This window comes from Buceros rhinoceros, unplaced genomic scaffold (genome assembly GCF_000710305.1).
Source record: "Buceros rhinoceros silvestris isolate BGI_N320 unplaced genomic scaffold, ASM71030v1 scaffold25371, whole genome shotgun sequence".
Lineage (NCBI taxonomy): Eukaryota > Metazoa > Chordata > Aves > Bucerotiformes > Bucerotidae > Buceros > Buceros rhinoceros.
Genome location: NW_010394061.1, coordinates 474 through 17,663, shown reverse-complemented (window position 1 = coordinate 17,663; position 17,190 = coordinate 474). Strand labels below are relative to the sequence as shown.

Below are 17,190 nucleotides of genomic sequence, written 5' to 3'. Positions count from 1 at the left end.
GACTCGTCCTGCAGGTGCCGTATTAGAATCGTTATTGAGAGAAAACAGTTCTGCACCGCAAGGCTTCCACACTGCTCACCTACAGGACTTGCGTAGTGTTAAGGGGTTTACTCCAAACATTGTGCTCTCAAGCATTAAAAGGATTAAAATACAAAATTTCTTCAGAGACCGTTTAATTTGAAAATAAAGCTAGCAAATTTATGTAGAGCACTTTTCATAGTTGCTCAGAATTTGCATGCACAGACACCAAGAGCTAATATTGTGCATACGCTTTCCAGAAGTTTCTCTCGTTAACTCATTCCATTTAAGAAACAGTGCGAAAACAAAAGAGAAGGTGAATTTCATACAAATTTTTATTATAAAAAGGTACTTGGGGATGATTTAGCCAGCAAACCAAGAAACCCTTTCCCCACCCCCACGTTTTAAAAACTATCTTGTTCTTTTATTTTATGAAAAACTGAGTCAAACTTCCCTTCCCTCTTATTACCCCTCCTTTTCCTACAGGTACTATTATTAATTTTCATGTCATAGGCTCCGGCCATTTCTCACAAAAATAAATACTTTTGTTCAAATGTAGTAGCAGAAGCAGAATACTTCAACAAGTTTCCTTGATATCAACCTCTTTGTCCAGTGCATTAGGACTATACAGTTACATGGAACCAGCCATAAAACTTCACTGATGCACAAGTCCCTGTTACTGGCAAAGGTACAGTACCAAAACTTTTTAATACACCGACTAATTTTTTTCCAAAATAGAAAATGCATATATTTGTCTGCCTTTTTAATCTTGCAAGCTATAGTTTTATAAATTTCTTATTCAGCAAACTCCTTAGGGAATATGTTGGTCTTAAATTAACATTCTGTAAGATTACTGATTTAAAACCCTTCTAAGGTGTTCCACTACGATACCAAACCTCTAGCATAACCTTTCCTAACAACTCCCGATCTGCTAACTTCAGTCAGTGCAATCGAAGTGAGTTTTTAAAGTGAGCACTGTACCTTTAACCAATTCACCTACAAGATGGTACATAGGTCACGGTACACTCAGAGTTTAAAAGGAAATTACTACAATACTGCATCCTCTTCACTGCCAAACACATCAGAAATTGCTACATATAAAAAAGCACCCCATCCCATACATTCTTCCGGACTGCTCAGGTACAGAACTTCTACAGGAGTGGAGTGTAGGTGTTTAGGCAAGAAGCATGCACAGCAGAAGGTAGCATTAAAGGCATAGGTCAGAGAGAGATACTAACCAGTAAAATCCATTTTTAATCAGTGAACTGTTTCGCTAGTTTGAGAGAGTTTAGAAAAAGGTCATCCAAAATGTTCCAAAACAACTGTTCACACAATAATACACGTACAAAAAGAGGGAACTTACACAAGGAGAAAAGGCAAACATGGCCTGAAATAGCCACTTACACTACACTACTCATTTGTGAGGTTTCAGAGTTCGGTGATACTCCCAGGGCCACTCTAGCCAAGCTCTTCCTGTATTTCGCGTTAGTCTTTGTAAAGCATGTTCCACAGAATATTGTCCAAACAGAAGGAAAACGGTTATGATTCATTCCCAGCCATTGTCTTTTATCATGTGGGCAAGTTCAATGATAAATTTTCCTTCTTTGTACTTCTGACTGCTCTCAAAAGCGTGTTCCTGGAAAAAAGAAAAAGCTGAACTAAGCTGGAGAAACTAAGTATTTTAAACATCAAACTTGCATTAAAAATATGAATCTGGAGACACTCCCATTAACATCCTTTCTCAATTACACCGCATCAAAGGTGGCAGGGAGTAAAAAGAGGATGAAAGGGGTTGCGAAGGAAACAGAAGTAAACTTGCTATAAGCAAAATCAGCAGATCCACGGCACAACAGATCTTGCTTTAGAACCTTCCATATTCTCTCACTGCTTAGGGAATTTTAAGGCTTTTTTTAAAGCAAAGGTTCAGAAACGGCATGTTATGTCTGTTCTGTTTCCTTATTCCCAGAAGCAATGGAAAGAGGGAAGAGGAACCTTTTCAGAAGCTCTCCTCTAACTCAAAGGGAAAGCATTAGGACAGCTACTTTCCAGTAGTTACACTGAATCAGTGAAAATCCTACATGCAACACCCAGAACCTACTATTTCCAAATCATCAAACTTGCAACACTGCTGCGAGCGTTACAGGTAGCTGTGCAAGCGCACAGGTAACTCTCCACACAACAGAATCAAGTTCACGTCAGTTGTAAGCAGTATAAACTCACTCAGTGCCATTTACCTTTATTTGTATTTTTGCTAAATGAAAAATGTTGGCACCCAAGAAACTGAAGTTTATGCCAGTTTCTTCCATCCAGTTTGGTGGACGTGGTTGGTAATCTTGCAAAAAGATACTCAATAATTATTAGATAGCTTGTGCTTGTTTGGCAGTCCAGAATAAGGTTGTTGTCTACTATGATCTATACTATCTGCATTCCAGCAGATGTAAGGAAGCAAAGCTGTATCACAGTCCGATCTAAAGCAAACCACTGGAGCTAACTCACCGAACTATCGGTACAGGCGCTGCCTAACGGCCTACTCCAGTATCTGTGCTTCAACACACAAACATCTATCGAAGACTTAAGTATATTGCTTACGTATTTCCATCCAAGAGTTGTTTTACAGTTTTCACAATAGATATCTGCTACAGCATGTAAACCTGTCAGAAGAACTCTCTCCTCTGCTGGACCACAGCCCACATTGACCCTGGGGAAAAAAAGGAAAAATTACATTAACTACACAAGAGCGTTTCTTTTCTTACCTGTTACCCACCTTTTCTCCACAGAACAAAAATAGTTCAGAACAGAACTTAGTCCCTGCTGTAAAGGGAAACTTCCACTGCTACACTGAGCTGAAGGAAGAAAAAAGGGGTTTGTTTTTTGTTTTTCACGTGGCTAGTCTAAACAGCAAACAGCTGATGATGCCCACTTAATCCCATCAGCAAAGACAGCCTGAAGAGTTCAACTCTCAGAGAACAGAACACTTAAGCAGTACCTGGACACCTTCTATGGTTTTGGGCTTTTCTTAAAAAAACCCTTTGAGACCTAATGGAAGTCTGTACCAGGAAATCAGCACCAAGAGCTGAATTTAGAGACAACTCCAAAACAGCAGCAAGGAAAAAGCCTCATCGATATTTCTTTGCTACACATCAGCAGACTAAGCCACGATGGACAAAGAGCAGTATCAAAACAAAGCATCCCTGCATCAAGCTAGTGTTTTCATGAATAGGAGTCTATGCAGAAAACAGGAGTCAAGACTAAACCAAGTTTTTCAACAGTGTTATTCAAGAGCAAAATTTTGCCATTTTTGCTGCTGTATTACCAGATCTTTACTACTACAATTATACTAGAAGTGCCAAGTCACCACTGAATGACTACATACAAAAAGAGTTTCAAGGATCTGCAATCAAATCCTTTGCAGTTACAGTTCCATTATCCTGGTCTAAAATAGACTAAGACACTTAACTGCCCTTCTCTTCCAAAATGCTGTGACACAATAAACTGCTGGAAAATAAAGACAAAAATGCAATCCTGCATATTAGAAACTTAAAATACATCCATTAGCGAATTCAAAGAGCCTTATATCATGGGTAGGATGTGCCTAAAATTGCAAATATTAGGCTTGATAAGATCACAGGGACCTTTTGCCTCTAACACATTTGACAGTCAAGGTCATTTAAGATGTACCGAGTTTACTGAAACGTTAAACTGTAAATGTATCGAACGATCACACTGGAAAATTCTTCTGTACAGACCACAGCAGGGTTGTCTAAAGCAGATTTACAGTCACAAAACATGTTCTGATTTTCAGAATGGCAACCCCTACTCAAGACAGTTACCATTACGTAAAAAGAATTTCACACACCCTCCCCACCTAACCTTCATGAATCAGCTCAGTAGCTCTTCGGTAACTATTGCTCGTCAGTAAAACCAAAGTTAAAAACAAGGCACAGTTCTCAATCCCTGCATTGGGTTAATTCCCACTGTTTTCCACCTGTGAAGCATACCAAGGAATTATGCTCCGTAGGTAGTGTGCACAGCCATAACAAGATACTTACACAGAATTAAAGAGGTAGGCTCGTCCCTGGCTTCCCTGGAAGGACTGCATTAAAAAAAAATTGCACTTGTTAGAACACACAAAAAAACCCACCAAGGGAAAAAAAAGTTCCAGAGGGGTGTGTTAGTAAGTGTGTAAACACAATACAGATATAAACTATTTCAGATTAATTACTTGATACCAATTCTTTCTAGGAAAGCCTGGTCAAAGTTTTCACCCACATTAGACTTTTAGCACAATTTTAAGTTGTTACGTATGATTGTTCAGAATAAGACATCTGTAATGCAAAGAAAACGTAACTTTTTCCCATGCCTCTGCAAGACATCAATTCTCATTCTCCCAGACGTCCTTCACGCTAACTAAAACAATCTGCTTTTAACTCAAGGGATTCTTTCCATCTCCTCTCTCTCCTGTTGCACCCAAAAGACAAGGTTTTTTCATTTCATTCCATCATTTGATATAAGACCAGTAAAATTCTGGACCAAGCATAAAAGCAGCATACTGTATTCAGGAAACACATCTGATCGGTTTATAAGCTCAACTTGATTTTAATACAACAACTGTCATCATCAAATGCCCAAGCACAGCCCCGTGTTTTCAGATCTCTCGCATTCCTGACAGACGATGGACAGAAGATGATGTTACAGACGTTCTTGGCTTGATCTAACGGAATGTTTTAGTCCAGAGCAGTAGCACAGTTTTGAAGTAAAACCCCTGATCAACCCCACTTACAGTTCCAGTGCCCGTGAACTACATCTCTGTTCCTTCTGTACCGAACTCAACCAGAAGCTGCTCTGCTGTGCACGGTACAATTGCTAATGAAGACACAAAGGCCTGAACCTCTGAGCAGCCTACAAACACCCCGGCAAAACCTGTGAGCCGCCGAGACCCAGCCATCGGTAAACCATCAAAACCTAAGACGTGTCATTGCTCTCGTCTGTTGATTTGCTCCTTCTATATTGAATTACTTGGTAATTCCCCATTCAAACAGGACCACACTGAAATGGAGTCTTTCTTTTTTCTCTCTTCCATACTGAACTCCGTTTTTAAAAAGGATCCCTAAACTGTCTTAATTTCTCTTTTCCCCCCAGAATTTCCCTTCCCTAACCTACTTTCAAAGAAAATTATCAATTTCATCCACACTGAAAGACAGAACTACAACTGTTTTAAGAATCCTCACAGTCTTAGTATTTAAGATCAAAGATCAACTTTCCTGAAACCTCCATTAGATCAATATGGAAGGTTTGGGGAAGGAAAATCTCACCTTGAATATTTTGGAATGTTTTTAGTAACAGTAGGCATGGAACCACAGACAGAAGGACCTTTCTGCAATGGATTCTTCTAATTATAACTAAATACACACCAGAAGTGACTTCATACCAAAACAGGTATTTTGCCAGTCTAATGATTACAACAGTAACTGCCAGACCTGAGCTACTTAGAGAAGTCTGCAAAAAGAAGATGTAAAAGGGAGATGTAAATAAATATAAATGAACAGGGTTTTTATCAACATTAACCAGATTATAGACTCTAATAAAGAATGTTAAATATCCATGACTCTGGACTACTCCAAGTAGCAATGGTGAGCGTGAAGTTACATACAGCCCTTAGCTACTCATAAAATATCATACACCTTAACATAACATACTTAACAGTTTATAGCATTAACATTTTATTATTTTAGCGACCATTAAAAGAATTCTTAAATGGAGATTTTTATTGATAGAACATACACCTCCATCTATAGCAAAGACTAAAGAAATGGTGCTCTCTCCATCAGCCGGAACTGCAAGTCTCATTTTTCACAAGGCAAGGAAAAAACTATAGGGCATGCAGTGCAATGAAACCTAAACCTTCAGGTGGGACTGACCCTGAGAGGAGACTCAGCCGAGCAGACTGAACAGCTCTGCCAGGGAGTAATCTTTACACCTACCTTTAAAACAAAAAAAGGAAAAGCCCACTGCCGGTTCAGTTCTCCTGAAATACTTGAACACGCATCACAGACCTGGCAGAACGGCCCAGAAGCTACAGTCTGTAGTTTCTCTAGAGTAAGCAGTGCTCTCTTAGGAGCCAGCATCTCACAATCGGTGAGGAAGCAGAGAACGCTCACTGCAGATGAGGACACAAGCTGTTACTGCGTATACTCCTGAACACTGTCCATTAACAAATGAACAACTAGACTGAGTCAACTACACATGAACTGAGAGACAACTACTGTTGTGCAACTCCAAAATTTCAGAAAAAGCAAAAGAAACACTTTAAAGGTCCTCTTATTCATTACAAAGTAAACTTAAACCAGAACTTCCTTGTTCCATGTACCCAACGTTAAGACAATGAACTTCCAAAGGCACGATGGCCATTATTTTTTGTTAAGCTACTGCAAAAATTAATTTAGAAAGCTGCAGCCATTTCTTTGCTTTAAAAACATGGTTGTGAATTACAACTCACAAATCCTTTTTCAAACTGCGCCAAGAAACACTGTGTCCTATTAATCACGCTAGTTGCTCTATTTACATGTAACTACACATGCCAGTCACAAACAAATTAACATGGAGGGGGGGGTGTCTGGTCTTACACAATCATTTTTTAAACTACTTATATGCCATACTTGAAGTTCCCCAGCTAGCTGGGAAAGGAAAGGACTCCAGGACACATCAACAGTCAGAGGGCCTACTGAGCCACATTACGCAATTATTTCTGCCAAGTTTGTGTTTAGTCTTGACCTAGTATCACCTAATAAAAGCTCTCATTTGACCCTGCATTTCTCAAAACTAAGCAGAAGGCAGTAACAGGATGCCAGGAACAGCAGAAAAAGCAGCTCTTCCTCCCTCTTGTTTCATAAGCTACAAAAACTCTGGCCAAATGAAATACAAACTGCAGGTTGGAAAGTACTGCTTTAGTTCTTTTTTCCTGATGTATTTTTAAAGATGATTTTCTCTCGCACCCTTCGCTATGCTGCCCTAAACATACTGTACCCTCCCAGGTTTGTTCCCCTCAGAAACAGCCGTCTTTTTTACTTTCTACTTTTCAGGCTTATTGGGTTGGAGGGGAACAAGGAGGAACACAAACCAGAACCTTTTCCTGGGACAGTGATTTTAAAAAGAATCTCTCTTCACAAAATCGCACTGTGAAAAGCTCCTTCATTGCTACCTCCTCTAGCTTCCTCTTAGCAGAGCCTGGCAGATTCATTCGATACCATCTTTCTTACCTACATGTATGTGGAGAGGCTAAATATTGTATTTACGTGCCATGGAATAACTGCTTCTTTGCCCAACTGCAAAGAGTGAGTTCAACCATGTTTACATCATTCACAGGTAACCTGGCAGCAACCAGTAGCAACCCATGTTAATGCATTCCAGAATACAGAACCTGGGTCTAGGCAACTCAGAATCTCCTTTAAAATCGGTGTCCAACCACAACAGCAGCGTGTCACTGAGCATTTAACAGTCTGTGACCCATGCAAGCAGAACTCTTGCACACCGAGTGCAGGAAAAGCACGGTAAAGATACCAATTTTTAAATTCCCCTGCCTTTTCAGTTTTCTTACGAATTTCTTGTCAGAGCTTGACAGTCATAGTTTCTTATCCACGTGAATAGCTGATATATTTTTTCTAAACATTGTATTCCAACACAAAACAGTAATGCTTGACCACAGAATATTGACTAACATGTAGGGTTCCACCTACTAACAGGTTTGAGGAAGATTCATTATCAGAGCTCTAGCTTCCGATGCATCCTATTACTAGAAATGAAAAGAGGACAACTCATTCCAGCACTTGAACGGCTTGCTAAGCTCGTAACTTGGCTATACACAGAATATTTTGCATAACCAGAAAAAAAATTTAATACTGAACAAGCATTTGTTTTGACCTGCACCAAGTTTCTCACACTCGGCACTGTATGATTCAGTTATACTGATATGAATTCTGGGAGACCAACAGGTTAAACACCTTGTGTGTCAGCTCCTCAAAGGAAATAAAAGAGTATTTTTAAAGGCAGCGACAAGGTCAAACAGGCACAACTGTTCAAACCAGTCTCCAGACAAACTACTCCTCTACAGAATAAACATCACCTATGCAAACGCACTTTTACTGTAAGATTTGTTCAGCACTTCCAAGATAGCTGACACTATGCATAAATCATAACTAAACCAGAACATTCCATTAAAACCGAGTCTGAAATACGAGTCTTACCTAGTAGAGAGGAATTAGAAGACAGTGGAAAGCATGACCAACTGTCATCAATAATGACTCACATCAACCAGGATTTTAGAAAAGCTAGGCAATTTATCAGTTCAACTAATATTTGCAGTTAAAATGAACTTGCTTTCAAGTCTGCTTTTTGTGGTCCTTAAATAATAATATCGCGTTGATTTATGAGTTAATTTTTTTCCCAAGAAAATTCATGTCTTTGGCTGTCCATTCCTACAGGGGTATCTACTTTTGTTTCAGTGCAGTTCCAAGCATCTAGACTGTCTGGTAGTGTAAGCAAAACTGCTCCCCTGTGCTTAGGAACTATGCTAGCGTCGACTGCAAGACTGCGTTGGCAGTATGATCTTTTCAAGTCATCAATACACTTTGTAGTAAAGAAACTTTATCAATGTTTCACTACACACTAGTACACACCTGCAGAATTAGGTACGATCTATGCTTCTAAATTAAACCCATCATTACCTCTGACATCAGGATTCGCTGTTTTACACAGGAGAAAGGCAAGTATCAGTTAAGCGTTACACATAGGTACTGCCCTAAGTCACATCCGAGGGCATGGGTGGGGAAGAGAAGCTACTGAAAAGCTTACGTAATTAATTATTCTCCACAGATGGGATTAGATTGCATGGCTAAAGATCATGCTCCACAGAAAACACGGAGAGAAACTGCCACCTTAACATGTATTAAAGGTATCCCAGGCATTATCATAAGCCAGTCAGAACAGCATTAACAGCACCTTCCTTGCGCACAGCCTGCAAGCTACTCCTAACATGGAAAAAATATTTTAAAGACTGGAAATAAAAGAAGTCCAAATTTTTGTTTCATTTTCTTGAGTTTCCTTTAATTTGCTAGAGTTCACTTTACAAGCTAGGATACATTAGCCCAAATTAGTATTCTGACAAAATATGCAATTCAAAGAGATATTACCGAGTAATTCGGAAGACAGTGTCCTTAGGGGTAGTATTCTTACGGTAAACAAGGAACACGTTCAAGTGCTCTGCTGTCTGAAATTATCTTCTTGATAGGATATCCTTACAGTCTCTGATGCATCTTATCACACCAAGATTTACAAAATAAATTCAGAAAACTGAATCCAACATAAGCTGCAGTAAAAAAATTATCAGAGGGAAAAAAGGTTTGCTCCATTTGGTATTTCTCAGACCCAATCCCTTGATACTGCAGACAACTAGAGATAATGCTGCTCAGCCGCTCACTCAGCAAGTTCCAGATGACTCCACGACAAGTATTTAAAAAGATTTTTGAAAGCACGTTTCCATTCTATCATTCCCCGATTTTAATAAAACAACTTACAAAGTTCAATATGCAGAGAGTAATCTTAAAAAATTCCAACCCACAACCTGCATGCCTGTGGATTTGGAAAATTATACTTTGCCAAAGTGAAGAACCTGTCAGGCAGGACAGGTTATCTTGAGTTATACAGCACCTTGAATCAATTTCAGAAATAACTATGTCAAAACACCCCTAGAGTGGAACACTTCCCTTGCATACTTCCTGGTTCCTTTAAGCCTTTAAATCTATTTTTAGATGTTTTCCAAGGATTGCTCCCTTCCAAAAAACCTAGATTCTTCCCCCAAATGGAAAAAACAAAACAAAAAATGCCTAGAACCCCAAAAAATTATCACCAGAATTATTTATGAAATTGGGCCCATTCTCAATTTTTCAGCAGCTCTCCAAGCACTCCCTAGATCATCAGCAAAGGAGGATTATCCAGTTGAGCCAAGCTAAGAACAATAAACCCTGAAAAAACTCCTCTTGAACTCATCAGTTCACCAGTGGAGAACAAAACCACAGATTGCTACACAAGGCTAAAAATGTTCTGGCATCTGTTTAAGCTGAAGGCTTTTCCTCCTCATCAATAATGTAACAGCAGACACACCAAGTGCCTTGAAGAACTAAATCTAACCACCAGAACTGTTCTTTTACCTGTAACGTGCAAGGATTTCCAAGTGACGCCAGTGACCGTTGCACATACACACTTTACGCAGAACTTGCTCCTGAAAACATCGACACATCTAGTCTTGTCTGTGCCTTCATAGGACTTTTGCCCCCTCTGGGCAGATACGCTTCGCAATGAACGAAACGGAACAGTGACGGTATTTATACAGGCGCCTACACAAAGCAACCCAGACCCTCCTCCATCCCCAGCATGAGGGCACGCTGTCAGTTGACTCAACAGTCTTTCAGGCAGGTCAACTCAGAGTAACAAACATCATCCTCTGCAACACAGCCACTAGGCTCCAAGAGTTCTATGAGATACTTTCATTTCTTTGTCATTTCTTGGACTGCGCCTGAATTTCTAAACCATCACTGGAACTTAGCGGGTACGAGCCACCCTCAAGTGCTTTGGAGCTTAAGCTCTTCAAGCTACGTTTTCCTCTATAAAGTTTGCTAATAACCGCTGCGCATTCTCTACCCTTTACAAACAAGTCAGGAGAAAGCTCTTTCAGTTAAGCCTTTCACAAAACTTACTTTAGATTTGCTTTAAGAGCAGCATACACGTCACCTTTTGCGCTGGCCACACACGTGACAACCCTCCCTGGAATTCAGAGTCTTGTCGAAGTTTTCCCTCAAAACTTTGTCACATTTAACTGCTGGTATTTTTTAAACTGTTTTTATTAACATAGTGTTTGGTGGGGGTTTAAGTGTTATTTGAACATTTTAACTCAATTTTTTGCCTTGCTCTTTAGGAAGGCCTGTGGTTGCTTGCTCAGAGGTTACCTCTCTCCTGTGCCTGCAGTCACAGTAGGATGATTCCAATACCCCTTTGCTTCTTTAAAGAAAGAAAAAACTTGCTGGTTCTTCCCCTGTAGACTGGTATACTCCTAATAGCTTGGGGGGGGGTTTAGCATTTGAAGTCTTTGCCGAAGGAAAAGAAAATCTAGTACTTGCAGACTTGTTATCCAGGCAAATCAGCAGTGCCTAAGCCGTACCCAACACCACTTCAAAATCACACTTCTCAATTAAAAGTCATGTACAGTTTGTTAGGTCTCTTCATACCCCTCAACTCCGTGTTTGCCAAGATGATTGGTGTTATTATTATGACACCTGTTCATGCGTGTGTTCAGCTGTACAGGCTACTGTTCAACATCTCCACGGCTAGTTTGGGACTCCTCCACCCACCTTCTTCCCTTTCCTTCGCCTCCCCAAGTTACTCTCTAGACACAAAACCCACAAGGTTATAGAGTGAAAATATCTAGAAATGTATGCTCTAATTACTAACATTCAAGTTGATTTCAACACTAGGCAACACATTTGAGTCCTTTCATAGTTGCAGAAAAAAGTAAAATCACAGATAATGATGAATTCACTTGTGCAGGCAGCACATTTTTATACTTATCAGTCTACACTTGTATTCCTAGGCCATCACTCTTGGTTGCCATTTTATCACTAGCAAGGGCACAAGAGAAAAAGAGTTTCATTATTAAAGGCAAGAAAGATCTTGCTGTTCAAACAGAAGAGAAATAAAATGAAAAGGTGATTTGTGTGCTCTGCCATCCTTGTCAGACAATCAGCATCAACAGTTCTCAAAAGCAGAGGAACTGCAAATCTGTACTGAAGTCTGGTATTTTGAGGACCAGAGTCAAAGGGATGAGTGACAGAAACACGCAGTGCTCTCCACTTTGCCATGACAGAGAAACACTGCTCATTCCATAGCGTGGCCTATCTCTTCATCGGGAAGCTGGAAACATTATAGTGCCAGGCATGCCAAATGCTTATACCTCAAAGCGCAGCAGAAAGTTAGGTGTAGCTGCTTTAAAAGAGCACAGCATGTTTTTTGGCTGCTTTTCCCAGACCACACAGAAGCAGCAAGCAAAAATTATCATGAACCCAGGCAACAGGGGGCCAAAGGCAACACCCCCTGAAGCAGTTACAGCTAGGTTTGAAATACTGTTTGCCTTTATCTGCTGAAGTTCTGTGAGGTTCTGGAGCAAGACTGTAGACTAAGCATTTGGCAAGAGTGAGACAATCTCTAACCAAAAATTTTATTTAGTAAGCATTACATAGAGCTTTAGATTTTAACTCGGCCGTCAAAGCAGGGGGAGGAAAACAAGAGAAGGGGTTGAACAGGTCCATTAACCAAAACAGCACAGGAATGGCACTGTTCTTAGTTAACTTTAGGTTGTACAGAATCACTCGTTACATTTCAGGTTATTTTAAGTATTTCTGCCACATTTGGGTAGTTACAGTAACTAGGATTCTACATACTGTTAGTATAAATAAAAACATCTCTCATCCACCTAAGTCCATTGCACACTGGAAAAAAGATTCATATAAAAAAGGCACTTCCAAGGTGCACTCGTCTGTTAGCCCTTTTACATTCTAGTTTGTCTACACATGTTGTCTGGGACATTTCTTCAGTTTTTCAGGATAACCTGTGTTTTCATTTAGAAAAAATAAAATCTTATTTCCTCCCACCATTCCCGCTGCCACCCACCAGGACAGCACTACTTATTTTTAATGACCCAACTATTGCATTGCAGTCATTTCCATCAGAGGTCCTCCAAAGGTGGAATATATACAAGTTAAGCCTAAAGGAGGGTGGGTTTTTAAAGCTGTGTTCCAAATACAATAGTACAATAGATAAGAAATGTTCTTTTTATTTTACAAACATACAAAAAGATACACCTCACATTTAAATTCTCATTATCACACAGATTTAGACAATAAAATATCGTCAGGACATCTGAAGTTAACAGAATTATGGATCACCTGTCAAACAAGCATAGGATCAATGTGCAAGTACAAAAACTTTTGTAAGATGTCTTCACTAAAAATTACGGAAGCCAGAAGTAAAGCAGAATCCATATCTAACACCCTTTCCAAAACCTTCAGAAACAACTTAGTTCTCCATGTTCTTTGAATTGAAATTTTCACATTTGAAATGATTTATGAAGCTGCAATACGAACATCTGATTTGCTAAAGAACATATTCAAAATACACTGCTGACCAAAACTCCCAAGACGCTGGAAAACAACTGTCTCATGCGGTAACTGCGGCAGTTCAGTCAACATGCGAAAATCTAAGTCCACCAACAGAAGAGCTTCCTATGAATGTGTGTGTGCCGGCTTGCATTTTCTCAATAAATCTATACATCAAGAGACACAGCTAGCAAACTGTCATTCTCCCTGCAGGCATCCACAGCCTGAAGCTCAGGGAAGATTTAACCCCTCCCACTTCTTTTTGGCCCAGACCATGTAGTGAATAATGACACAATGATTGCTGGCAATTTAGAATCCTGTTGCCAAAAGAGACCACTTATACTCCAATTCTGAAGTCAACACAGAAAGGAGAGAAATTCAAATGCATTCATGTTATTACTTGATTTTCTCTTGTATTTGCTGACCTTCAAATGAAATAAGAACTATCACTAAAGAAAGTGAGGAATTTTTTCCGGTTGATACAAGTAACACAAGTGTTCCCTCTTAAATTCTCATCATTTTTTGTATGTAGCTAGCTCACTGTCTCATTTGATGTGCTACATTTGCAGTTCCATGTCTCAATACATGCACTAAGTTGAGGAAATGAATCCTTTGGGGAAAGAGACTAAAGGCAGAGCAGAAGTAAGAGCAACAAGAAACACTAAGAACTGTTGCCAATTTCACTGTTTGAATCACAAAGTTGTCTTGAGATCTAAAAAGATAAAAAAAGATTAGTGCAGAAGAACTGCGTGGAGGAAACCCATTCTTTCCTGACAGCCTCCTCAGGGAGAAGCAAGTAGATCACTCTCCTCACCCACAGAAAACCTCAATTCAGAGGCAGCAGCATTAACCCCCCCATCTGTTCCACACTCAAAAGCAGCATCGCCTGAGTGTTGCTGAACACACAAACAGGCAGAAGCAACAGATAAAGTTAGTTATAAAGGGTTTGACATTAAACATTTTATTTGACAAAATAGTTATATAGAAAGCAATCTGTATTAAGAGATTTGAAAAGCAACTGAGGTGTTTTCTCCAGAATACCCTTAGAGCAAATTTATCAGGAGCTTATTTGAAGCAAAGAATAAACCAGTCTGTCAAGTATTTACCTCACACTTCAAGTTTTCCTCCATGTTTCATACATTACAAATCTTGGTTTCTTCCAGCAACAGGTAGAGAAGGACAGGCCTAGTCTGTTTCAAGGATCCACACATTCCCTAAGCTTAAGTTTAGACAGTCCAACTATTTTGAACATCTCTGGCTAATCATATTCCTTAGGAACTGGTACAGAGCAGAAGTAAATGCGTTTACAGATTCCGTAATAGAAGTGGAACACTCTGGAAACAGCCAGCTTTGTGACCTTTAGCCAAGTAAGAGTCAAAAACAATCTTTATCTGGAATCACCATAACCAGAATCATTTCCCTACCCAGAGATCCATGTTTCCTTCTGAGTTTTCCTTAGCAGACTCTGCAGATAGGACAGCTCACAAATAGCACCTACCTGACAGTACGGAGAGGTTGTGAACATGGGTATCTGCTAGACCAGCCTTTATGTCACATTTGAAAGCTTCCAGAATATATGCAGTCCTCGGGAGACAACACGTGTGACCCAAGAGTGAACCCAGGGAAGATACTCTGAAGTATGCATCAATGTGCATCCCTTATCTACCGGGAACAGTGATAACCGTTTTGGTTAAGAAATAATTCATGAGGTCTCTAAACAAACCACTTGCCTTGGAGATCAATTCATCGTGATTGGCTAGATGGGCTCTGCAGTGGATACAGCTGTAGGTTCGATGACAGTTTGGCAGGTAAGCCTGGAACGTTTTTGATTTTGTCATTTTTACCATCTCTGCTGGTGGCTCCTCACTCAGCTCAGGGCTGGCACTTGAAGAATTACAACTTTGCTGAACTCGCTGACAAAAGAAACACTGGAATATGCAAGCAAAAGCCGTTGTTGTTCTGGAGTGTGTGTGGCACTTTCCACACAAATGACAGAAGAGAAACAGTCACAACCTGTAGGTGAAGAGAGCAGAACAATTATCAGCTTACAACAAGGCCAGAATAAACTTCTTATTCAACAATTTTAGACACGAAGTGAAGTGTTATTTAGAGCAAATGTCTGGCTGCACTACAGGCCCTTTCTTTTCTCTGTGAAGCTGTGCAATTCAAGTTCCATTCAACACAGCGACAAGCAGATCTGTTCCACTAATGACTTCTACTCCACCACACTTCTAATGGAGGAGATTCAAACAGTTCTCCACAAAGCACAAGCACCTCCTACAACACACCAGGTACACTCTAAGACACCCATGCAGAAAACTACAGCAAAAAGGCAGGAGATTAGAGAGAGTTAATTCCCTTCCAAGTTCCCGTGGTCAGTTCCAATACAGCAAGTGACAAGGCATATTGGAAAACGTGTGCTATGTCCAACAATAAACACACACTAGATATTTGCACTTCAGCTTTCAGCAAATATCTTGCTGTATCACATCTGGCTTTAAGTCAAATACCAAGTAAGATGCTGCCACCCTATTCAGGGATCTGTGTCTCCTCTTTTGAGCTCAGCATTACTATGTCTATAGGCGAAGGCCTTTTTCACCAGTGTCCTGATCAAAACGAATCAGTTACTTCCTCCCTCTACCCGAACAGCCTTAATGGATGCTACCAAAATCAATTCAGGTAAGAAAAGCTAAACTTTACACAGAGACTACCCAGCTGCATTCTTAATTCTCCAAGTGCCTTTTGAGAGACACTACATGCACGAGCAGAGAAGGCCAGATCCTCCAGCCACGCTGGGCAGCAAGCCTTTTTTAGAGTTGGCCTGGAAAGTACAGTCTAAATACTCGTTATAACAACTACTGATCTGTCAAAGGCCATCACGCTAACGAGTAACCCAAACAGGAACACTGCACAGTCACTTATGTCACCAGCTATCAGGTGACTGACAGAGTAGGTCAACAGCACACACAGAAATGAGCCAATAGAAGGAATTTACAGTACCTTGACCCAGCTATTGAAATGAGCATGGAAAACACCTATCGCAGCTGTAAACTGCACAGGGCAGCAGTTAACCACTCTGCCAGCAGTAAGAGACTAGTAATACAATAGAGCAGATAATGAAAGCAACATAAACTAAAGACTGTTTACAGGAGCCAGTCACTGTACTTCAAAAGACATCCTGTGAAAGTAATCTGTACAGCATGCCTAGCACGAGAGACAACCACAGCAAGATTTAAAGGGGTTTGGTCTGTTTCTTTTAATCTTAAGCTTCTTAGAGCAGCAGGAGAAAGGACTCAAGAACTACTGAAGGACTTGCTACCAAAAAACCTTACAGAAAGAACTGCAAGGGCAGAGACAAGCCACAAAGACACACAGCAGAAAATACGCAATCCCAAAGTTACAGCAACGATGGGAACAAGCTGCCATTCGGAGCACATATCTACACATCAGAACGACTGAAGTGCTGCGGTCTCTGAAAAGAAAGATCTGATCAGGGATACGTTGATATTTGACGTATCAACCCAGTCTGCATGAGGAGCAGAACTCGACCGTGAACATGGTCATTCAAACAAGCGTTACCTACCTAATGTCCCAAGATAATTTAACTGTAACTGGAAAGGGAAGAACGACTGTTTGGAGAAAACAGTTTGCTTTTGTAGAATAGCTGAATATTAAGCCAAATTTATTACCTATTACAGGAGAAATATGACACAAGAAATACAATCCTGGAAGTTAAACCTGAGGTTCCTTTTAAATTTCCTGCTTGAACTCTGTTAGAAAGACACAGATCCTATTTTGGTTCACAGAAATGGAAAAAACCCCAAGCCAGAGTTTCAGAAAGAAAGGCACACCACAAGCTCAGATATTCCGATTCTGGATTAGACCCACTCCATCAGTAACTGAAATGAGTCCAATGCTGCCAAAGTTCAGGAAACTGATTAAGAAGAAAAATTTTCTTCAAGGCATTCCTAGA

The 17,190-nt window shown here is 40.1% G+C and overlaps 1 protein-coding gene across 1 annotated transcript; it reads right to left on the bottom strand.

Annotated features, from left to right (window-relative positions):
* Positions 1-784: 784 nt before the first annotated feature.
* On the bottom strand, positions 785-15,292 carry LOC104501334 (protein yippee-like 1). Its single transcript, XM_010145127.1, has 4 exons — positions 14,948-15,292; positions 4,068-4,111; positions 2,608-2,716; positions 785-1,654 (listed from the first exon to the last, which is right to left on the bottom strand). The coding sequence occupies exons 1-4, from the start codon at positions 15,062-15,064 to the stop codon at positions 1,565-1,567; spliced, it is 360 nt and encodes a 119-aa protein (XP_010143429.1). The 5' UTR covers positions 15,065-15,292; the 3' UTR covers positions 785-1,564.
* Positions 15,293-17,190: the final 1,898 nt, after the last annotated feature.

Excerpts from the sequence above, each read along its gene's own strand:
- LOC104501334 (XM_010145127.1), bottom strand. The coding sequence starts at position 15,064 with ATGGTAAAAATGACAAAATCAAAAACGTTCCAGGCTTACCTGCCAAAC. Across the intron at positions 4,112-14,947 it reads ACGATGAATTGATCTCCAAG|TCCTTCCAGGGAAGCCAGGG; the intron begins GCAAGTGGTTTG and ends TTTTTAATGCAG. Across the intron at positions 2,717-4,067 it reads GCCTACCTCTTTAATTCTGT|GGTCAATGTGGGCTGTGGTC; the intron begins GTAAGTATCTTG and ends TTTTTTCCCCAG.